This window comes from Erpetoichthys calabaricus, chromosome 12 (genome assembly GCF_900747795.2).
Source record: "Erpetoichthys calabaricus chromosome 12, fErpCal1.3, whole genome shotgun sequence".
Taxonomy (NCBI): domain Eukaryota; kingdom Metazoa; phylum Chordata; class Cladistia; order Polypteriformes; family Polypteridae; genus Erpetoichthys; species Erpetoichthys calabaricus.
The window spans coordinates 136,785,804-136,810,772 of record NC_041405.2 but is presented as its reverse complement, the minus strand read 5'-3'; the positions used below and the strand labels follow the sequence as shown (position 1 = coordinate 136,810,772).

At 40.2% G+C, this 24,969-nt stretch overlaps 1 protein-coding gene across 1 annotated transcript; it reads right to left on the bottom strand.

Annotated features, from left to right (window-relative positions):
* Positions 1-14,365: 14,365 nt before the first annotated feature.
* Positions 14,366-24,719, bottom strand: LOC114662722 (granzyme B-like). The gene is made up of 5 exons (XM_028816355.2): positions 24,610-24,719; positions 21,777-21,930; positions 19,518-19,653; positions 14,827-15,054; positions 14,366-14,680 (listed from the first exon to the last, which is right to left on the bottom strand). Exons 1-5 carry the CDS (start codon positions 24,707-24,709, stop codon positions 14,501-14,503), a joined length of 798 nt encoding a protein of 265 aa, XP_028672188.2. The 5' UTR covers positions 24,710-24,719; the 3' UTR covers positions 14,366-14,500.
* Between the last annotated feature and the right edge of the window lie 250 nt (positions 24,720-24,969).

Sequence of the window (24,969 nt, the reverse complement as noted above, 5' to 3'; positions counted from 1 at the left end):
ACAAAGTGCAAACCATTGGTAATCCTCAAGCATAGGAAGGGCAGATTAGACTTTGCCGGAAAACATTTTTTAAAAGCCTGTCCAGTTCTGGAACAATTTTCTTTGAACAAAGGAAACTAAGATCAATATGTACCAAAATGTTGGAAAGAGACGAGTATGGAGAAGAGAAGGAACAGCACATGATCCAAAAAATACCACATCATTTGAGAAACATGGAGGATGCTGTGTTATGGCATGAAGTGGTTCACCGGTGTTTATTGATGATATGACTGCTGGCAGAAGTAGCAGGATGAATTCTGAAGTGTCCAGGGCTCTGCTGTCTGCTCAGATTCAGACAAATGCTACACAACTGATAGGACAACGCTTCACAGTACAGATGGGCAATGAGCTAAAACATACTGTGACATCACACCAAGTGCTTTTGAACACAAAGTAGTGGAAGATTCTACACTGGCCAAGTCGATCAACTGACCTCAAGCCAACTGGCCATGCATTTCACTTCCTTAAGGCAAAACTGAAGGAGGAAAGTCCAACAAACAAGCAGCACCTGAAGACAGCTGCAGTAAAGGCCTGGAAAGCATCACTAGGGTGGAAACCCAACACTGGGAGAAGGCCATGGGTTCAGACTTGAGGTGGTCATTGGCTGTTTTCAACCAAATATTGAAAATGATTATGTTAGTCCAAATACTTTTGAGCCCCTGAAAATGGGGGTGGGGGGTTATGCAGAAAAATGGCTGTCATTCCTAAACGGCTCATATGATATTTTGGTAAACCTTTTAAATTAAAGCTGAAAGTCCACACTTCAATCACATAATAATTGCTTTATTTCAAACCCATTGTGGTGGTGTACAGAGCCACTTCAATGGCAGGCTAGACAGGTCTAGTGAAAGAGAACTATATAAGAATATGTGTATATGTCACTGCTCTTCCTCTCTTTCTTCTTTGTCTCTTCATCTAAACTATATAGGAAAGGGCACAGGAGACTCTTTTTCCTTAGGTGACTTTGTTCCTTCCTCCTATGTAGTGACATCCTTTACATGCTCTACGACTCTGTAATGGCTACTACTATTTATTATGCTTTTTGTTCTGGACTGTTAATATCACTTCAAGAGAGGCCCACCAAATTCAACAAGTTAACTAATAGGGCAGGCTCAGGTATGGGATAAAAGGGCAGACTCCGTTATGGGACACACTTTGAACAGTTTGGAAGTACTTAAGTAGAGGAAGAGATAATGAAAACAAAAACTGGGTGCCATTTTGAACAATGCTGCACATCCCCTCTCTGTCTCACTAGCACTGAGTACCTTCAGCCAATGAATTATTCAGCAGACGTGTGTCAGGAAACATGACTGGAACACTATTATACCAATGGCAATATACAGTTCCTTTATAATACCTCACCCTGACTGCACTCTTATCTTCAGCCAAACCAGAAGTTAAAGTCCTCTTGTTGGAATTCTTGTGTGCATTTTTTTCCTTAGATTGTATTTATTAAACTTCTGCGAAAGCCAAATGTCACCCTTGGGACAAATAAAGATCTACACACAAATAATCACAACTAAATGTCAAATGTGAAATTGGTCTACCAAAGTCCTCCGAAAATGAAGAAACAGATCTCATCTATCACATGTAAATATTCTTGTGTGCTGCTCTGAGAAGCTGCTGAGTTTATGATGCATGAGGTTTTGAGGTTTTAGTTTTGCTGAGTAATTTGAGTACTGCTTCATATGCCTATAGACAAATAAATAATAAAAAGAGCAGAAGAGAAGAACAGGTGGTCTCACCTAATATATATATATATATATATATATATATATATATATATACATATATATAATTTTAATTACCACTTCTTGATTAAAAAAAAATAAAGGTCTGAACACCTGAGCTTAGATGAGACAAACAAACTGGAAGGAAACAAAGTGCCTGACTGGCCTGATTGTAGATTCACACCTATTTTGAAATGCTTCTGCATCACTGTTTTGCTTGACACTGAATAATATAAAACATTCCATGGAAATCATTTGCTGTGTCAAAATATGATAAATGTCGTGCCTCTTCATTTACAACATTAAGATTGAAACCCAGGGTCTGGTCAGTTTACTATTTGTAAATAATAACAATGTTATATTCAATTTATCTATTGTACAGTAGGCACCACCATCACAAGCCCAGACTGCACCTTATGTGTAGATAAAGGCCCAGTCGAGCACTTAGAGGCCCATCTAAGGAAGGCTGGTTGGAGAATGAAGATATACATACCACCACCCCAAAACAGTGGGGAGCAGACCCTAAGACCCTGCGATCAACGGCCATGGCACTCTGTTATTCAACAGCAGAGTATTGCGCACCTGTGGGGGCTAGGTCAACCCATGCCGACAGGTTGATCCTGAGCTAAATAGTGCACAGCGAATCATCACCGGCACATTGCGAACAACGTGCCTTCCTGTTTTATACAGGCTGGCCGAGATCGCACCTTCCCATATACGACGACAAAGTAGTTCAAGAGTAGAAAGGTTCAAGCAACTGATGGACTCCAGACACCCACTTCATCATCACCAGGAGGTAATTCGCCAACTACCTTCTCATCAGAGTTTCTCCACAGTGGAACCCCTTAATCCAAAGCAGTCCACAAAACATAGGCTTGAGAGGTGGCGAGAGACTGACTGTAGCCCACCCAATGAAGCTCTTCCTACACCTCAAGAGCATCTACCCAATGGAGCATCCCTCTCCAGTAAAGATTGGGCTGCGCTAAACCAAGCTAGGTCAAAGGTGGGCAAAACAAGGGACAACCTATTTAGATGGGGCCTCACAACAAGCACTGAATGTTCATGTGGTGAGCCCACCCAAACAATGGAGCACATTCTCCATGAATGTCCCCGAGGCCCTATATGTACCGATGAAGATCTTAAGGATGCTAATGACGCTGCTCTTACCTGGATACGGCAGTGGCATGATAAGATATGATGATGACCTCTTTTATTAATTAACCACACATCTTAAAGAGTGTGTTTCTTTTCAATTGAAAAAGGGGGTTTCTGAAGGGCCGCCACGTTTGCAGTTTGGTGCTTAGTTATTATAGATAGAAAATCAGTTACTTGAGTATTTCACTACAAATGCCTAATTTAAATACCAATGAATAATAAAATGTAGTAAATAAAAGTTAAAAAGTTAAAAAGGAAGTAAAAAAGTAAAACAAATCAAAATGTAATAAAAAGTAAATAAAAAATTTAATTTTTTTTCAACGTTCATTATCAGCTCTTGCTGCTCTTTTTCTATCACAATCTAAAATTTGACTTTCTTGAATAGATCATTTGCTTTTCTGCCTTGTCATTATAACTGACTGTGTTGAAGGGTGAGTTAGCGCTGAGAGTGTCCCATGTGGGACAGAGATAGGATGTGCGCAGTAGGAGTAACGATTGGGCGAGCGGTGTGGAGGGGAGCGCTCAAGGCTGAATAACATGGACACGACAGAAAACTTTTTTAATATAATAGAGAGAAGTTGTATCTCAAAACCTTTATTGTGCTCCTTATTTTTCTACAATAAAATTTGTTTTGTTGAAGAAAGGTTTTGGTAAGAATTGATAACATTGGCAAGAATATCAAAAACAGTCTGGTTACACCTGCAAATCATAGTAAACTAAGTGGAATGGAGAATAAAATAGAATGAGAGTAACCATTACAGAGGCACTTGGACAGCAGACAGGAGATTTGTGGCAGATGAAACTTATTGTCAGTAAATGTGAAGTATTACAAGTAGGAAGTAAAAATGTGAGATTTGAATACACAATGGGTGGTCTGAAACATGAAAGTACTGCTTATAAGCAGGGCCTGTGAGTTACTGAAGACGTGATCACTAAGACAGTGTGCAGAAGAGATCAAGATGGCTAATAAGATGTTAGGTTATGTGTCACGATGTGTGGAGTACAAGTCCAAGGAGGTTCTGCACAAGATTTATAACACGCTGATGAGCACTCACCTGGAGTACTGTGAGCAGTTTTGAACTCCATATTATAAAAAAGACAGAGAAGAGCAACGAGGCTGATTCTAGGATTGCAGGGGATGAGTTATAAACAAATATGAAAGGAGTTGAACCTTTTCTATTTAATCAAAAGAGGATTAAGATGTGACATGATTAAAGTGTTTAAAATTATGAAAGGAATTAATGCAGTGGATTGAGACCGTGACTTTAAAATGAGGAGGTGATGGAAACTTGTTAGCAGCAAACTACACACAGATGTCAGAAAGTTTTTCTCACACTGAGAATGGTAGACACAGGGAATGTTATAAAGTACTATGGTAGACTTTAGGGAATTTGAAAATTCAACTCAATGTAATCTGAAAGAAATTTGGCAAATTACATTGATGATAGTTTCCTCCCACAGTCCAAAGACATGCAGATTAGGTGGATTGGTGATTGTAAATTGGCCCTAGTGAGTGCTTGGTGTGTGGGTGTGTTTGTGTGTGTCCTGCGGTGGGTTGGCACCCTGCCCGGGATTGCTTCCTGCCTTGTGCCCTGTGTTGGCTGGGATTGGCTCCAGCAGACCCCCGTGACCCTGTGTTCAGATTCAGCGGGTTGGAAAATGGATGGATGGATGGATGGACATTGACGATAATGTTGGGCTAAATAGCCTGCTATCATAAAATGTTTTAATGTTTTAAGTTCTAACGGTCTGATTTTCTTCTGGATTTTGTGGGCCACACATTTAAACTTTTGTAAGGTGTTTTTAAAATGTCCATCTGACACCACGTTCAACTTGTTTTTAGCTACAGTTGGCAAGTAGTTTCTAAGAAACAAGTGTGAAATTCCCTGGAGTGTGTCCTGTTTGTTGGATTTCATATTCTAGATTCTTTGAGTCAGTGCAAAAAATATAAAGTTTTTTGTTGAGGTAATTATAAGATAACTAAAATAAAAACTTCTTCCTTCAATTAGGGTGATCAGCTCGTTTTATTTGTGCACAGGTATAACTGTCACTGAGGTCATTCAAAGAGAAATCCTCAACCATACAACTATGGAGACACCAGTTGCTGACGGTCGGACCAGTTGGCCCTGCAGTGTTCTCTTTACCCTTGGATGTGTACGCATGTCCAACCCAATTGGTTTTGAAGGGTTGTATTTAAATGAGCACTGACTGCGGTTGTTGTCTTTTGTTTTTCTAATTCTGCATTTACACTTCTATTTCGAATTTCTCCCAGTTGAGGCCATACAACACACATCAGAGAAAAGGTCTGAAAAGTCCAAGACTATTTTATGCTTTAATGACAGCCACAGTAATTTGAAAAAAAAAGAAGATCGATATCAGTAAAGTGTCATTTATAAAGCATTATGCTGCAGTTTGATTTTACACCTACTGCTAATAATGAAAAAGATGCTAAGGAAGTCTATTTGTTCTTCTGTCACTAGTATTATGACACTCCTGTTTCGTAGAAGAGCAGTTTCTTGGTAAGAAATGAACAGGACCATATGAAGGAGATCATTTTTTCCGTTGTTTGCTGGCTTTGTGCTGACCAACAAAAACTTGGCCACACAGTAGTGAGGTCTGTGGTCAGATGCGCAGTTGAAGTCATGCAGTGTGTGTCATCTGCATGTTCTGTCCCTGTTACTGTGGCTTTACACCTCGAAACTTGAACTGTTGCCTCTTCACTTTAGGCAGTTCATAGCCAACGGATTATCCTGAGCAGCTCTTACTTTACTTTGCACCCTAAATCTTTTGTGACCGACAGCCGGGATGTCTCTCTCTTCTATGGACATGGGAAGCAAGCGTGGTCAGGACAGTACCTTCCCTGGAAAGCTATGGCAGACCCCATTGGTTGCAGTGGGCTTCATGGCAGTTGGAGTTTGGTACAGCCCTGTTGGGAACCGTGGGTGCTGCCAGGGGGTGCTGCAGCTGTAGCTGCTGCTGAGCCCTACAGAGCAGCTCTTCCTCCACACCCGGAAGTGCTGACAGAAATAGGTCGTCAAGTACCTGGAGCACGTCCGGGTGCGTTATTATAGGAGCCAGCAGCCACTACTCCGGGAGCCAGAGTCGGTAGGAGGATGACGAAGCTTGCCGGAGGGAGAGTGGAGAAGAAAGAAAGAGAAAAGAGAAGGAAAAGTATTGTGTTTTGCTGGGGATTGTGTGTTATACTTGTGGGAAACGGGGAAGGCGTTTCCCACAAGGGAAAAAGAAAATAAAAACCGCTTGTGTGCTTTGAACCTGTGTCCTACGTCTGTCTGTGTCAGGGCTGGCCTTTACACTTTACAGATGTATTTAATCAAATGATGACAATGTCACAGAGGTATCACAATGATGTGATGTTAATGGACACAGGTCAAGCACTAGCATCCCATTATTGGATTGAATTTTTGTGATGTTAAAGATGTGTAATGAGTGATGTAAATTAATGTTTATGTTAGAGAAGTCAGAACCCATATTTGGTCTCACTAGAGTTTTCCTACCAAAAAAGCCACTGATAGACACTCAAGTACACATGCGAGGATGCGCTTGGACAGTTAATATAGAAAAAAATTGCACCCTCACATAAAGTATAGCAGAGGTTAAGGTTATGCAGAGTTTAATGTCATAAATCATCTCACTTTTAAAAACAAGTAAAAAAAATAGATTTAGCTAAAGGCTGCCTGAATTTTCAGCTTGTAGGGTAACAGAAAGTTTATAGCCCAGCTACCTAGGATCAGTCATCCCTTCATTTAATGCAACTCAGTTCTGGGGAGCAAAACATGGCAGACAAAAATAATATTGAGTTAACATAGAAAGTATTCATATACTCATGATGAGAACCAGAAAATCTACTCTATATCTATAAAATTGTAATTTTGTGCAATGATTTTATGTGACATTTTTATGTCACTTTTTTGTCACGCTTTAAATCAGGCTTATTTTAAAACCTACATATATATGTTTGGTATCATTCTTTTCAGAATTTATCGAACTTTAATGTGATGTTGTTAGATATTCAGATTCTGATTCCGTTTTTAAATTATAAACTAAAATATTAAGAACTCATGTCCCACGAGACAGGACTTTGTGCCAAGAGATTTAACCACGCCCGGGGCCAGAAATAAAAGACAAAGAGCAGGACAGCTGCTGTACAGGCTTTTAAATGTTTGAAGTGCCTCATGAGATACAGATCATACAGCACGGTAGCATCAGCAAGCCAGCAGCTGATCAAGCAAAGAGGAGGTAAATAAAAACTGTATTTGTTTCCCATTGTATCACCGTGTAAGAAAGGGTTTCAGGGGAGCGACCGCGTCTCCTTGGGGTGCGTTCAGCCCCCCTCTTCACAACGTGAGCGGCAGAGACACAAAGTGGATGGTGCATAGCACAGACTAGGGGGGGTTGGCGAGCGAAGTGAGCATGGGGTAACCCCCTAGTATTCATATACTCATGATGAGATCCCACTCTTCCCAATGACCCTTGATTTTTGAACAAATAATGAGAGTCAGAACCGTCGTGTAAAGTTTTTAGAATTCTGGTGCAAACCCAAGCACTTTGATATCAGGATTTTCAGTCCATATTTTGTTGCTTTTGATCTCATGATGTTCATTCATTCGTTCATTGAACCTGCTTGTTACAATACATAATCACTAGGGACCACAGCCTGTCTACGTAATATCAGGAACCAATCCTGGATGGGATGTCAGCTTTTCACCTTGAGCTAAATGAGAGTCTTCGATCACATGAACAGCAAGTCTTTTGGTTGTGGGAGAACATCAAAATACATCCTCCCATCCATTCATTTGTTTAAATCCTATTGTTGGTTATAGGAAGCTGGATGTTAACCCAGCAGCTATGGGCACAAGGTAAGAATTAATTCTTTGAGTATTGAGAAAAGCGCTATATAAATGTAATGAATTATTATTATTATTATTATAATTCTAATGAACTCATCAGTCCATCCCAGGACACACATGTAGGCCAATGCAGAATTTTGTGTGTGCTCCTCACCTCAAAGTTTGGCCTTAGATAACACTTAAGGACCCTCCTAGTTTGGGAGGAGTTGTATGAGCAGAAGTGGCAACTTGAATTGGCCACAAACCACAGCACACTTTGTACCAGTATAGATTTCTGTGGTACAAGGTTGATGGGTGGTGGTGAAGATCTGTGCAGAAGTGCTGCTAGTTCAACTTCTTTCTCATAATTTCCTTTTTTCTTTTTAATTTATTTAAAGGTGTGTTACATCATTCTCAAAAAAAGGAGGCCAATGTACTTGGACATCTTCAGGTCACTCATGTGGAGTCAAGGTCTGTAGAATTTGAAAAATGATTCTATGACAATATGAACGTTCAGCAAAATGGTTTAACTTGCTGGCATACATTTGAAAGCACTATTTAAGTTTACTTCAGAATCCAACCACCCATCCATTACTAAACCAGCTCAGGTGCATATCCTAGCACCAAGAACCAGGCCTGAATAAGACACCAGTCTGTCATATGCAACACCCATGGATACACTGCTATTTGTTCATAATGTTCACAGACACTGCCTACTGCTCTGAACATGTACAGTATATCTCCTGAGATTTGGGAAGAAAATCATAGAAGCCCCGTATGGACACTAGAAGAGCACACACATGCAGATAATAACTGCCCAGGGACTCAAACCTAGGTCTATGTAGCTGATGGAAATTTGCACTGAACACTTCAACAGTGCACTTTCCAATATTCAACCATCCAATCAAATTCTGATCAGGGTTGAGGATGGCCGACGCTGTGCCAGCATCACTGCATGTAAAGCAGTAACCGCCTGTGGAGCTCAGAATGGGTGTTAGATCATCAGAGGGTACACACATGCACACACTGATATTCACACCCATTTAGAGATATAAATCAATGATGGCACCCTGATACAGGGCTTAGTGCTGCTCCCTCATGAATTCAGCATCCAAGGTTCTAGTCCTGCCTTGATCACTGCCTGTCTCAAATTTTCTCGTTCTCGTTGTGTTCCCGTGGAAATTCTCTTGGTTCCTCATTCCTCTCACATCCCCAAAGACACACATGTGGGGTTTATGGGTAACTCAGAACTGTCCCAATGTGAGTGAGTGTGAGTGTATACCTGAGTGTATACTATAATGCATGTTTACTTCATTCAGAGTTGGTCCCCTCCTTATACATGAGGCTGCTGGGAAAAGACGCCAGATTTCCAGAACCCTGAACTGAGTAAGCAATTTAGAAAAAAGATGGATGGATAGCAGGAGAACTTATGTGACGTGAAAGGAAAACTTTTTCTAAACTGAGAACTTTCCCCTTCTTTTGTTAATTACCTCCTGTATTCTACACATTATTATTCCACTTCAAAGGAAATCCTGTCATCCACGGTGTAAGATGGTTGTGACCTACAGTCTCATTTCCCAATAAAGCATGTTATAATTCCGAGAATAAGCACACACTGATTAAAAGCTCCAGGAGATTGGGATAAAATCCCGGCCCACTGCCTGTCTGTTTGGTCTCCATGCCTATCCGGGGTTTTACCAGGTGCTTCGGATTTCTTCTCACTTCTCAAAGACCAAATTTCACTCAATCACTAGTAAGTAACCTTGTCAAGAGGTTTACTTACCTTGGCAGTGACATTCATGTCTCTGGTGACTCTTTCTATGAAGTCAGTAGACAGATTTGGAGAGCATTTGGGGGGGTGTGTGTCCCGATATCTCTGCAAAAGCCTTTAGAGTCCTGGTGCTTCCTGTCTTTCTATATGGTTGCGAGACGTGGACGCTATCCAGTGACCTGAGACAAAGACTGGACTCCTTTGGTACTGTGTCTCTTCGGAGAATCCTAGTTTGACTTTGTGTTGAATGAGCGGTTGTTCATGGAGTCCTGAATAAGGCACATTACCTGCATTGTGAGGGAGCAGCGTCAGTTACGACACTACAGCCATGTGGCGGGATTCCCAGATTGTGATCCGGCTCATAGGATCCTCACTGTTGAGGACTTTAGTGGCTGGACCAGGCCAAGGGAAAACCCATGTAACATCTGGCTGTGGCAGATAGAGGGTCATTTCCGGAGGGTGGGACTGGACTGAGGGGTTGCCAACCAGGATCCCGAGCTATTCCGTCATGTGGTAGGTGCAGTAATGTGTGTACCAGTACATGCTCCCAAACCTGACCTGACCTGACCTGACTAGTAAGTATTTGAATTTACCTGCAATAAACTGGCCTCAAGCCCAGTGTCACTAGGACATGCTTTAACTTCTTCATGTCCTAAATTAGTATCAGCTAGACCAGAAAATAGGAGGATAGATGGATAGAAAAATGATCCACTAAGATAGGCCACAGGTGTCTTCTTACACAGGTCAGCCCACACCTCATTAGAAGTCATTGCTCCCCTTCATGAGTCCAGATGCCATGGCTAAGAGTGGGACCACAACAGAGTTGGAAAATTTACTGTGGAAAAGGATCATGTAGGAGGATTGGTACTCAGACAGAAAAGCAAAGAAAAGGTCTGTAAACCAAATGGGTAAGAAGCAAGTTCAGAGAGCAGCTGCAGCAGCATTTTAGGGTGGCAGAGAAAGGAGACGGCACTCAGTAAACCTCGTTTTACCACATGTGCAAGTGGTGCCACAGAAAGAGTACACAGGCAGCAGATGCAGTACATCTCTGTATACCAGTGTAGAAAGATGGGCCGTAACTGGTGGAAACAAAGCATACACAAATTCTTTCAAAAGTAATGTCTCCGTGGCACTGTAGAGAGAAGAAGGAGATAGACCAATGGAGTACTTCCTATAGACTAGTAATACTACTGAGGGACAACAGGTGGCAGCATAGAGACTTCACATAGGATAGGCTGGGCCCATCACTTAACCAAAATAAAAACAGACTAATAACTACCATGGAGACTTGGTCCTTCAAGGAATGTGCAAGCTTGAAGAGACTGAAGCCAACAGTGAATGCTATGATCAATCGATTACTCAGTCAGTCAATGAGTGATCTGATAACAAAGCAGCTGACCATGGCACACGCATGTCAGAGCCCCGCCCACCAACAATTCGCACGAGAGCGAAAGCATTTGCCAACAATGTTTTCATTAATCAAGAACGAAAGTCGGAGGTTCGAAGACAATCACATACCGTCGTAATTCCCACCATAAATGATGCCGACTGGCGATCTGGCGGTATTATTCTCATGATCCGCCGGGCAACCAAAGTCTTTGGGTTCCGGGGGGAGTATGGTTGCAAAGCTGAAACTTAAAGGAATTGATGGAAGGGCACCACCAGGTGTGGAGCCTTTGGCTTAATTAGACTCAACACGGGAAACCTCACCCGGCCCGGACAAACAGAACCATGAAAAGTCAACGTGACTCAGAGGTGCATGTGGAATATAGCAGATGCGAAACCGACTGAGGCGGTGTTTGGAAAATGAATAGTCAACTTGACTCACAAGTGCATGTGGACTGTACACAGACGAAAGCAATTCAGGTGAGGAGTTGGGGGCGGGCACATGAGCAGGCAGTGCGTACTGAACGATGACTAACAGATGACTGTTCACCCATCAATACATCGTCCTCACTGGGCGTCCTTCCCCTCACACCCTGTTCCGCCCTCCGTGCGCGACTACCGTCCAGCTCCGTCCCTCGCTCTGGGAGGTTGGGGCCCGGCGGTGGTCCTCCAGTTTTCAGTCACGGACAATTGTATGTTGCTCTCTGCAGAGTTCCCTTACAGTCATATCCTCAAACCCACCCCATAAGAAGAAGCATGTTTGTCGCGGATGTGAATCACTGTATGCGGCGTGTAAAACAGTTTGCGAGGGGTATCCCATGGTCTTACAGTTGGTGGGCGGGTCTCTGTTAGTTGCTCTTGCGAGCGGGCACATGACCAGGCAGTGTGTATGCTTCGTGAGCGAGGGTGGACGCGACAGGACCATCTAAGAAGAATCATATTTGTCGCGGATGTGAATCACTGTATGCAGCGTGTAAAACAGTTTGCGAGGGGTATCCCATGGTCTTAGCAGTGTCTATGCTTCGATGTGAATTGCTGTATGCAGCGTGTAAAACGCTGTATTGTATGTTGCCCTCTCCTGAGTTCCATCTTTTCATTCACCTATAGTCGTATCCTCAAAACCAACCCCATTTGGACAACTGTGTCTTTCAGGAAGTGTTCACCCATCAATACATTATTATGCGGCGTATGCTACGCTGCGGGTTAGCTAGTATATATATATAAAGAAGATAATCTTGGAATGTGATTTGAAAGTGCCTTCCATTGATTGTTAGTTAAATTAGGGCAAAAGCACACTGATGGGAAAAACACCTCAGAAGAGAGAAAGAGGGAGAGCAAAATAAACTGACAAAGAGATAGGAAGAGGGGGATGCTGAGATGGGAAAGGCCTTAGGAGCTGTGGAAAGTCAAAGTCAAAGTGAACTTTATTGTCATCTCAACCATATACAAGTATACAGATAGACAAAATTGTGAAGCTCAGTGTCCACAGTGTAACAATATGACATGCAAATAATAAATAAAAATAGAATTTAAATTTAAAATTTAAAATTAAAACACAAACAAGACAAGACATTGTGCAAAGACAAGACAAAGAAGTAGCAGCAATATTGATGTGTAAGATATGTAATTTAATAAATAAATAATAAATGATAGATATAGATAATACAGAAATTATCAGTGTATGATAATAGTTGTTTAAGACGTGTAAACAATGACAGATCAGAATGTTTCACAGCAGAAGAATATCAAGAGTGTCAAAATATTTAAAAGTCAGTATGAGATTTTCAGTTCTTTTTTACATGCACACTCGTCTTTGCAGGAAAGTGGCTTGCATGTATAAAAGTTCTATTTTTAGAGGTGGTTGAGGCCATGTGGAAGATCCCAGGGGCGGCATGGTGTTAAGGAGTCTAACAGCTTGAGAACACCCTTACATAGAGTCATAGGCAACATCTTTTTATGACGACTCAGATTGGCAGCAGAATTTTGTTTCGCTAACCTTTTCCTTTAGCATTTTAAGTTCTCCCCTTAATAATCTAATTTTTATTGAATAAATTAATCATTTTATTACTTTAAGACTCAACTTGACACTATTCTAGGTTTAGAGAAACAAAAGTAATGGTCTTTGTGTTGTAGTGTTGTCACTTGTACAGACAATTAAAGTTTTACTTGCCTCTCTGGCCAACTCAGCACCATAATAAAAAGAATGGATTAATATACTTAAAAGAGATGTGCAGGCCTCATTTGTGAGAGGTCATCTATCCAGTGCACCCACTGATGATGTTGTCACTGAAGTGAGGTCCATTTAAGCCCATTACAATTTCTTTTCTTTCCTCACCCAAGGAAAGTGGCAAGCAAGATGGAGACATGATAAGACACAAGGGCAATTCATGAGGGATTTGAAGAAGAAATGTCCCCTTAAATGTGTCTAAATCAAAACCAGTAAAATATGCGTACTTTTTGTCAAACCCAGAGTGAATACTGAAGTTACATTGCATTATTATACAAGCTCCTCTCTGTAGTTACTTTTACACATGTATTTGTCCCTGTCTACCATTGACATTAGTGGGAAGAAAATGACATCCAACTGTTCCAAACCTGTTTGATGGTCTGTAGTTCTCTTGTCGCTCTATTCAAAATGTTGCTGCAAGAATCATTACAAAAACTAAAAGGTATGACCACATAACTCCAGTCCTTAAGTTCTTACACTGGCTTTCATTTTAGCTTAGGGCCAATTTCAAAATTCTTTTTCTTACATATAAAGCCTTAAATGTCCAGGGCCCTGCTTACTTGTTTGAACATATTGTTACTTACAAACCAGAGCATGCTTTAGGATCTGAAGGTGCTGGCCTACTTAAGATTCCAATGATTAATGCAATAACAGTAGGAGGTTGAGCTTTTGGAATGATCTACCTGCTAATATAAAAGATACCCCTTTAGTCTCAGATTTTAAATCTGAAGACTCACGGCTTTAGTCTAGCATAGCCTGAATAGAGATGCCATACTGTAGCCCTGTGTCTTAATCATTTGTATAAAGATACAAGTAATACAATAATTATGAACCTGTATTAATCCTCCTCTATTCTGTTTCTCTTTTTGGTTTCCTGCTGTGGTCATCTGTACCACTGCTCTACATCCAAGTGTCTTTCCTGGCCACAGAAAAGACATCTGAGAAACAGGGAGCATTGAAATCAAAAAATTGAAAGGTTCTGTCAATATATTAGACAGCCCAGCACAGACTCTGCTATAGAATGCTCAGAAGAGGGCATGTGGCCAGTTTTAAAGGGTATATTGAACCATTCTCAACGCTGGACATGGATATCTGTACAACTATGTTATGCATTAGAATAGCAGCCATGTGAGTGAGAACTGTTCAGATGAAGGCATTTACCATATTCAAGTTTTACCTTGATAAAGAAACTTAGACAGACACTCATCCACTCAGCTATGCACTTTATTGAATTAGATAGGTTGAAATGAATCATCTGTTCCCACTGCATGTGTGGGGGAGAAAATGAGGGGAGACATCCACTTCATGTGGGATCAGGAGCCTAATCTTGGCTGCGGACTGGATTTTATGCAGCAGAGCTTTTCAAGATTTGACCTTCGATCCAATCCCAGTACAGTGCCACATTTGTGAAGACAGTTTTATGGTTAGGATCTTCACAGTTTTCGTCACCTCGATTTGACACAATCCCCACTGCTTTAGATTTTCTTATTTTATCCAGACAAATAAGGGGGCCTCCTGAATCTCCCTGAAAGAGACATGATTTGTAAGAATGTATAAAAACATCAAGCATATCATTTCACTAGGCTTCTTTCAAAATGCAATATTGTTTGGATTTAACAAAACAGACTTTGGCTGCCAGAGTCTATGGAGATGAGAGTCATCTATCCTTACATTGCAGGCCCCCATGGTCCCAGTGCCTCTTGTGCAGATGTCCGATGCAAATTTGCATTTTTCCTGGATGACCACCTCCACCTCTCTAAGCACCTTGCTTGACGATCCATTACACGTGGTTCTACCCCAACCTGCCACAACGCAGCGAGTGCCAGGCTTGATGTGCTCATATCTCTCGGGGATGCTGATGCTTTTCACTTCATCTTTCATTTTGGCATCGTGCTTCAACTGTTTAGGAAAAATCGAGATACCATCAGTCTTATCATTAATTACTAGAGCCTACTAAACCTGCCCTGGCATATGTATAGAAAAAAAGCCCACTGTGCCATCTTACACTAAGAGGTCAGACTCAGTTGGGAGTGCTGATTATATTTTAAAGGGGTTTCACTGGTAGATATCAACAAAATGTATCACCATTTCATTTTTTTCCTTAATTGGTCCTATGGGAAAGTTTGGCCTTTAGCATTATATACCTTAGGTTTTATGAACTTTAAGAGGGGTTGAATTACACGTCAAGACTGATTTATATGTCACTCCAAAAACGTATTTCTGCACAACGATGGGCACATGCCACATAGTTGGAGAAGTTGTCATGATTTTATTATTGTGTTTACTTTCTATTAATATTTGCCATTGTTTTGTTTGTTTTCTGCCATTTTGTATTTCCAACATGTCACCATGCCACACATCATGTTAACTCTATAAAATGTGGTAATACAAATTAACTTGAGTCTGATTTTTAAGACAGCAAGGGTGCGTTTACCAAAAACGATGATTCTTAACGATTAACAAGTGACTTTACAATGTGCATACTTAAAGTATGAGTTACTTTTTTGTGCATTTCCCAAAACCCTTCTTAAGCAGCAACTTTAGAAACGAGCATGAAATACTACTTTGTTAATACCAAGTTGCCTTAGAAACAGTATCACAAGTTGATTGAAAAACATTTGATTGGCAATGCTTTCATTATAATCCTCCTGTGGTATGGAAAATAGTTGTGAAATGTGTTCTTCATAATTAAAAAACAATATAAAATAGCACAAAGTTGAACGTGTATTGCTCCAGAAAAATATTGTTTCTGAAAAAAAAATACATTAAAATGAGGAACACACATAAAAATCAGTTATCTAAAAATAAATAAAGAAAATAAACCCATCTTTGGGATAACACCAGAGTGTCGTGGTTTACTAAGGTACAGAAATAAGAAGAGAGTGAGATGATGCAAGCAGACCTGTGAGGAGTTTGCATGTTTTCCCCCACTAAATTTCCTCAGGTTCTCTGGTTTCCTTCCACAGTCCAAGACATGCAAATTCGAAGAATTACCTTTGTTAAATTAGCCCTATTCACTGTGTGTGTGTGTGTGTGTGTGTGTGTGTGTGTGTGTGCGTGTGCGTGTGCGTGTGCGTGTGTGTGTGTGTGTGTGTGTGTGTGTGTGTGCGCCTTATCCAGTCTCTGCCTTGCTCCCGATGCTTGCTAGGATAGGCTCCAGCCTCCCCATGACCTTGTCCTGCATAAGTGGAAATAATAAGCCTGCACATCACAACCTATTAAACTCTCTTTAGGACACATAGTCACCACTTGGGCAGTCTGGTGGAAATGTATACATTATTCAAGTTACACAAAGTAAATTAATTCCATTATTTTTTAAAAATTCCCACACTCCTTCGGACATTGCAGGGTGTGTTTATTTCTCAACTATATACTGACCATGATGCAATGCAATAAAAAAACAAAACAAACAAACAATACTTACGAAGACACATGTTCCACATACAACAGTGCACTCCCATGCTACTTTCCCACAGTATCCCTAAAAATTCCTTACAACAGGTGTAGCGAGACTCCAAGAAGGTGGATGTAACAATGGTACCAGCTACAGCCCACTTATTTAATTCAATTAATGTGTAAGTGCTGGGTTTTTGCGCTGGTGGTCGAAAACACAAAAATAGGATTCAATGGATGTTATTCTGGATGGGCTTTCTTTATCGTGGTTTTCTCTTTTTCCATCCAAACGTATCAACACCCAGTTCCAGTCCTTCTTTTTTCCTTCTTCTACCACTCAATGAGGGTCCAACCAGGCCATAAAACATATATTTTTGTACGTAATCTATTGGTTTACATGTGAGCACTTAATTTTTGAGTATTTACTACTGACTTGTGTATGTACAATACTGGTTTCATTCACATGATATATATACGTTCATGTCTGTATATTTATCAGTCAGAATTTACAGATTTCCAACACAAAGCTGCGACAGGCTGCGTACATATAACTGGTTTGTTTCGAAAGTGTAACCGATATGGTAAACACATAAAACCAGCATGTTACACTTGCAAAATTGACAAAGTACACACATAAAACGTGTTGTGCACACACAAAGGAAATAAGTATGCATGCAAACCAAAAAGCAAGAAATCCAAAACCATCTCAGATTGTAATTTCCCCAAAAGTATCTATATGTCTATCCCAAGCTTTTGTTGTGTGCTGGGTGCGGCAACATGCTGTACCAGTGCACGCTTCTTAACCTGACTTGACCTAGTGTGTGTTCAGACCATTGTGTGTATATTTATTTAGTTATGAATTTATTTATTTAAAAAGCTTCTGTAAAAAAAAGCCAAATTTCTTCATGGGGACAAATAAAATTCTATCTATCTATCTATCTATCTATCTATCTATCTATCTATCTATCTATCTATCTATCTATCTATCTATCTATCTATCTATCTATCTATCTATCTATCTATCTATCTATCTATCTATCTATCTATCTATCTGTTTCGTTCCACATTTGCATGAATATTTAGTTATTTAAAATGTTAAACAAAATTTAGTTAGGCACTTTCTGTTTCAATGAACTCCTTTTGAGTATTAGTTTCAATGTTTTCGACTATTTCCTTTATAAATTACTTACAAATTGTTTTTTGTTCTCACAAATCACATCAGCAGTCACAAAGAAGAAACCCAGGCAGAAATAGTAAAGATAGGTGAGCAGAGTAGTGTTGAGCAAAATGGTTTGGGTGAAACTGAATTTGCAGCAGAACTTCCAGAAATTCGAATTCATTCAGATTACTTTGAAGAGATCTGTTTCCACCTTGACATTAAAGAGTCTTTTTACTTGACAAGTGTTAAAAAAGCCGGATTAAACAAACTGTGATTCAATGTTGTAAAACAATAAAATAGGAGAACTTCCTAGGGGTTGAATACTTTTCATTGGCACTGCATACTTTAATCTTACATGTAGAAATGTGCAGAACGTGATGTTTCTCTTAGCAAGGAGGGCAGTGTGCTGTGGTGTCCATGGCATTGATTGACCTTAAGATTGTCTGTTCAGCTTGCATGGCTGACTAAATGAGTAACTCTGAGTAAATCACTTAACTCTCTCTAACTGTAATTCTATGTAGAGATTTGCACTTGTGGCCTCATGTTGTAAGTTGTCAGACAAATATTTAATAATAAATGTACAGTGGACAGAAGGTTTGCCCTCAGTAACAGGAGGTTTCATCATATCCACTTTATTCCCTTTAACATCCAATAGTATGTCTTCCTCATGTATCATTGGCTCATGGCGTGCCAGCTGCATTGTGGGAAGTGTGGGAATCAATTCCAGCCACCTTTTGCTCATGTGCAATGAAATGGCAACTGTTATGCCAGTTATGAAAACACAAAGTGGCCCAGCAGCTCCACAGCTCAGACACCCACCTCCTGCCTCATTCCCAAACTGACCGCCTTGAGTAATCTTCTGACAAAGAGTGTTTAAGAGCAACTGTATGATGTTTTAAGCAGCTAAACAGGAAATACAAGTTTAGGGAATAAAACCATAAACAAAAAAAGATTTTTCCCATAGACTGGAAATAAAGCTGAAAGCACCATTGGCTAAGGATTGAGAGTTGTTTTTCAATCCAGAGGGTTACAAATAATCATACTCAACAAGGATTACAAAGGCTGGCCCACCAAACTTATATTATTTTTCAAGAGTGAAAACACTAAACTGCACATTAAGTCTAAAATACAAATTAAGTCAAGAAGAAAGAGCTGCAAATCAACTAGAGTACTGAAATCTGGGATATCTAACCGCACTTACTCACTGATCAAATCTACATCTCGGACAAAGGAGCCCCTGCACAGCACAATGTGACGCAAGTCAAGGAGGAGGTCCACAGCAACCCATTATCCACCTGCAATGGCTTCCAACATGGCATTGTGACAAAATTCAGGTTTAAATGAAAAAAAAAATGCTCAACTTTCTCAAACAAGGAAATAAAATTCAAACGTATTCATAAAAAACAAAGCTCAAAAATTAAGCTTCCAAAATATAAAACCCTGAAGACCCTGAAAAATGATCTGAAGTACACAAAAAGTTTCTACCCTGACAAAATGGCTCTCCGAATTCTTAGCAACAATGTGCCTTCATGCTGAGTTGATTCCGAAGAAGGAGAGAAAAACATCAGATTTTGATAAGCAAATACAACATTCTGCTAAACAAATTTCTGTATTGCCTTTCAGAAGAATATCCATAAGCATGGTCACTCAGAGCAATGAAAGAGCTTCATAAGCAGTGAACGTGGCCAACATAGCTCAATTACCTGATTCCACTTCATGATCAAGATGAATCTTAAAAGACATGGAGGAGGCATCGTTTCCCAGTCATTATGTATTCCATCTGCCCCTCTGCACACATCATGGCACTCACCTTTAAAAGCATGATGTCATTTTCATGGGTCTTATTATTATATTTTTTGTGATGGAAGAATTTCTGCACTGGTATCATCTGCCAGGACTTCTCCTTTTTAGAGACATCATGAGCTCCCAGAAGAACTTTGATGGGCCTGTTGATGAGAAAACAGGTGGCAAGTCAGGGAGGAGTATAGGGAGGGTACTGTTGGTTGCTAAGTGATTGTTGTACGAGATTTCTCATGAGACGTGTAAGGCCATCACTACATAGATATGACATAAAAGAGAGGCATGTACTGCAATAAAGAAGGAAAAACTTGTAGAAAGACAAGAAAGGGCAAAGCCATAAGGCTAGAAATGTGTTGAACATGACCATACTAAATAAAGACTAGAAAAATGAAGGAACCAAAAGAAGGAAGTCTAGGCTGAAATCTTCTATATTTTTAAAGGAAGTGCTTTGTATTTTGCTTTTTTAATTTTTTCAAATAGATGTGAGATGTCCACCAGTTTATGAAGTAACTAGCTGCTGTGACCCAGTTTAAGAATGTCTATCTGTATAAAATCCAACATCTGTCTGTCTGCTTTTCACGAGAGAACTTCTTAATGAATTTAGATCGGGTTTTTTCTATAATTTGCTTGAACATTCTGGATGATTTTGCAACCTCTCTCATCGCACTAAGCATCATAGTTCGCTTCCGGTACCGATGTATTTATGCAAATCCAAGAGAGAGGCTGCGGGCCATGCCAGCCTCCGCTCGAGTCGCTCTACCTCTCACCACGTGTTGGAGTGCACCTTGCCTCTGCTTAGCTAGTGATACCTGTTGGTTCAACAGACATTATCACCTACAGATTGTTAAGGAGTAACGTTTGACATTTTTGAGAGAGAGATCAGAGCTACTTGAGTTTGGTGGGTAGCTGCTGATTGGCAGAGATATCATGCCCACATACTTTTCTCCCCCACGTGGGGGACACTCTCCTGTTAGACCTGAACATGATCAGATACAGAGCCAACGTCTATTGATTTTTAAAGTTTGTCCTGTTTCACTACTATGTAGGGACAGCCGCGGGGGACAGTTAGTATAAAATAAATAATAAAAATCACACTCTTAAAACCAGGAGTACAAAACTTTTAGTCAACTTCTAAGGGCCACTATAGGCATCTTGAGAGTTTCTGTCTGGTCTGTGCCACCATTTCCTTTCTGAATCTGCTTTTCCTATGAAAAGTTTGCAAAGTCGCATACTGGGTGGTCCATAATAACTGGTGTTAAACATGTGTGCTTTGGGCACGGCTTAATGGCTCTGGTGACTAACACCTCTACTCTTCCTCCCTCTGCAGACTGGATGATTGACAGCCCTACCACCTCTGACATCACCTCCAGTGTCCATCCCTCTGGACCCACCTCTTTCTGCCTGGCCTATACTTAACTAGAGGTGTCACCTTCTTGAAGCACTCAATATTGAGACTCGCATCTGCAGAGACATTTTGCCGTTCCTGACCCATTTATACTTTGAGTTTTCTTTCAGTTATGTGGGGTTTGCCTGTGGGTGCCCCAACTCTTTATGCTTGTTTTTACTTTTCATTATACTGGGTGTACTTGCTTGCTAAATGTTGGGTCAGTTATGGTCACCTATTAACCTACAGTTAAGATTAGACCTCACCTAGATCTTAACCTAGTAGTTAAGATTAGAGTAATTAACCTTTGTGTTGCTCCACTTGGTTCTGAGCTCCTCACTTGTGATGGTCATTTTTATAACCGTGACCTGTAACACTTGTTTCAACACAATCCCCAAGAGTGACGTTATTCAATTTCGTCACTATTGAAACAAGCTTCTGCTAATGAGTAAATGTAAATGTAAACCTAATGCACACAAGTATCCAATGAAAATTTACACTGATGCGGATTAAAGGATTACCCAAAAATAATCCTTCTTTTATCTGTTACTTGTGCTGTTTTGTTTATAGTAATGGCAGAGAAAAACGTTAAATTTCATGTTTTTATGGAGAACAGAGATCCTGACATAGTAGGCTTCTATGTGAACCAACACTGAACAAACAGCAAACAATCTCAAAACATCCACGATGAACATCCCAATTTACTCCTGTCACCTAACCCAGATGTCTGATATTCAGTCCTCTGTTCACATCTTCACAATTATGTGTGTTCTGGTTAAAATGTTGTTAAATAAACTACTCCCAAAATATCATCTCATGAACAGTGAGATAGACGACAAGGATCTTTTGAACTGAAGACAGACTGGACAGAATCCAAACACTTACTCTTCATAGCAATGGGCGGCTGTCAAGACGTAGTTGGGGAGAATTAGAAACCCTCCGCAGATGTGCTCTCCTTTCGCATTTCTCAGAGAGGCCATGTAGGGCCGTCTGTGGGCTTTGGTTTCCTTTCCATTAATGATTGTGTATCCAGAGACATCTGACAGGAGAGAAGTTCAGCATGTGAAATGAGGCTGTAACTCAAAAAAGTTTGCAATTGTCATACTTGCTATCATGCTTTAGGTTTTAATTTCAAGTTTAAGTACATTGAGAGTCTTACTTCTATATCTCCAGAAATGATGACAGCAGACAATGAATACAACATACAACATCAGGTGATAGATAAGTAAACACACCTCATGTACACTCAATCAGTTGTTAATACGCGTAGCTGTCAAGCAGGATAAAAACCACTACTGAATCCCATGGTAATGGTCCTGGATGGAGCTGGGAGAAAAGTGTCTGTGCAGGACAGCAGATGCCTTTAATAATATTATTAGCTTTTCTAAGTCAGTATGTGTTATTTATATCCTGCATAGAAAGCATCTGGGTGCCAGTAATATTCTGTGCCACCTTCACCACCCCCTGTAGTGCTTTGTGGTCCTGAGGTGCCTTAACACGATGTTATGCAGCCACACAGGGTGCACTCTGCTGTGCACCTGAAGAAACTGGTTAGCATAGATGAAGACATTTTGGCTTTTCACAGACGTCTAAGTAAGTGAAACAGTTAGCCAACCCTCTTGCTGATAGTCAAGATGTGTTGTGCCTCCATCAGTTCCTCAGAGATTTTAACTCCAAGATATTTAAAGCTACTGACATCCTCCAAAGCAACCCACCACAAATGATACACGATAGTGGTCTGTTTACTGCCCCTATAGTTTATGACCACTTGTTTGACTTTGCTGACATTAAAAATGAGATTGTTATCCTGGTACCACTGAGCCAGCAAGTAGATCTCTTTTTTGTAAGCTGTCTTATGATTGGTGGTGATCAGGCCTGTGATGGTGGTTTCTTTCGATATACTGTACTTTATTATTGAAATTGATGGTGGTGTCATCACCAAGCTTAACAATGGAGTGTGGACTGTGTCTGGCAACACAGTAATGGGGAGCTCTTATAAGCACTTCCTGAAACCAGGAAAACATAACTGACCCCTACAAGTGACAACTTGGGACCCAATCCATTATGTTTGTTATGTAGTGGGTGCAGCAACACGCTATCAGTGCTTGCTCCTCACCTCCTCCTATGAAATAAAGAATGGGAACTAATGACCTTAATGTAAATTATCAAATGGGTAAGTGGAGTTAACACGCACAATACTGATTAAATACAGAAGGCCTACTCCTCTCTGGACCCCTCTATTACAAGATAGAGACTTTCTATACTGCAGATACCTACACCTCCCACACTTTTATTCTAAACCACCCTGGCCTTTCTTCTTCGTTGCCTGGTGAGTCTTTGTTTCTCCACTGTGTCCAACTCCATGCTCATCTGACCTGAGGCAAGGAGGTCATTTTACAAAAGCATCCATGAAATACTTCCTGGGCCAAGCTTGGACCTCTGACACCAGCTGGACTATATATCCCAGGGTATCTCCTGGTGACCCCAGGCATCCCTGAAACTTCATTGGGCCTTCCTTCCTTAAAGGGCCAAGAAATTCTGCAGGAGCCTGAAGAACAAAAGCTGCTGGACTCAGTTGCTTCCACCTAATGACTCAATGGGAAGACCAGCCAGTGATCCCCACTGTTCTTCCATTATTAATATATTCCTGGTGTCAGGTCAGGTCAGATTACCATAATTTCAACCCTCACAATGTCTAGACTTATTAACAGTGTAGTTAGTAATAGGTTTATAGAGTCATTGTTGTCTTGTGTGAAGAGTGGAGTGAAATCGTTACTTGCACATGCTAATCAACATGCAACATGTTCACCACTCTCCAGCAGAATTATTATTGAGTATAATAGGCCTACCTTGAAACATCTGTCTTCCATACTTCAAAAATCTCAAATCACAATAGGTCAATAATATTCATGCAGATGTAGTGAATCATTTTTTTCTCATATATTTTTTAGATTTATGCATTGCATCATGTGAGCTTCAAACCATCTGAACATTCTATGAAACTGAGTTAGATGCAACACCAGTCCAAAAACTAAAAGATAAATCGGATATCAAGTAACACATCAATAGATATTGAAGCAATACAAAGTTTTGCTGAGGTCCAGCATAGTTAATTATCAACATTAATAAACATCTAACACATTCTTTTGAATCTTTGCATACATTCTTATGAAGTAAATGTTATGTTTGTTAACTTTATGTAAAGCGGGATGTCCTTTTCTTAATGTGTTAATGTGCACAGATTAGGATTCTTCTTTTTGAGCAGAATAAGGCAATGTAAGTTGCCACAGCTGATTTAGCATTAAGCAGTGAAAAATCCCATATTGTGCTTTTAGAGGGTTAGGTGCATCTAAAACTATCCGAAAAATAAATAAACAATGTGTCCCAGCAGGTCTGAGTGTGGGATATTCCCTAGAATTTGTGAGTCAAAAAATGCAGGTGCCTGATGACAGCACTCACAATTTGTGTATTTTGGTTAATTCAAGTCTAGACTAACATGTATATTGTGTAATTCTGTGTTGAGCTGAATCAGGTTTCATGGCAATTGATGAGCAGAGTATTTTATTATTAACATTAATTTAATATTCATAAAATCTTTGATTTATTCTTGAAAAAACCAAACCAATGATATGCATGAGTGACAGATATAATTTAAATGGATGTCACGGTATAGTGAAGGTCTTCAAATGAATGCCCCCAGTCCCCCATTTCAGTTTACCTGCCAGTGCAAAGCAGATGATAACGGCGGCGCTCCAACACAAACTCCTCATGGCTTCACACCTGAGTGTCTTCATGACTCTCAGCCTCTCAGTTCTCATTTTTATATATTGAGATGGTCACAGTGGAGTGTGACGCTTACAAATGGACCACAAACCACAGCACAGTCACTGCAGTCAGATGACTAAACCAATGTCTTCCTCTACAATTACTGGTAGGGTGTTGTAACTCTTTAGGTGATTTCAATAGTTGTATCAACCTCATAGCCAGCAGTGATCAAAATTTAGATGAAGCGAATGTCTCAGACTCTTCACCACTTTTAGAAACAATCTGGTGATTATGCCAATTACTTCTATGCAGG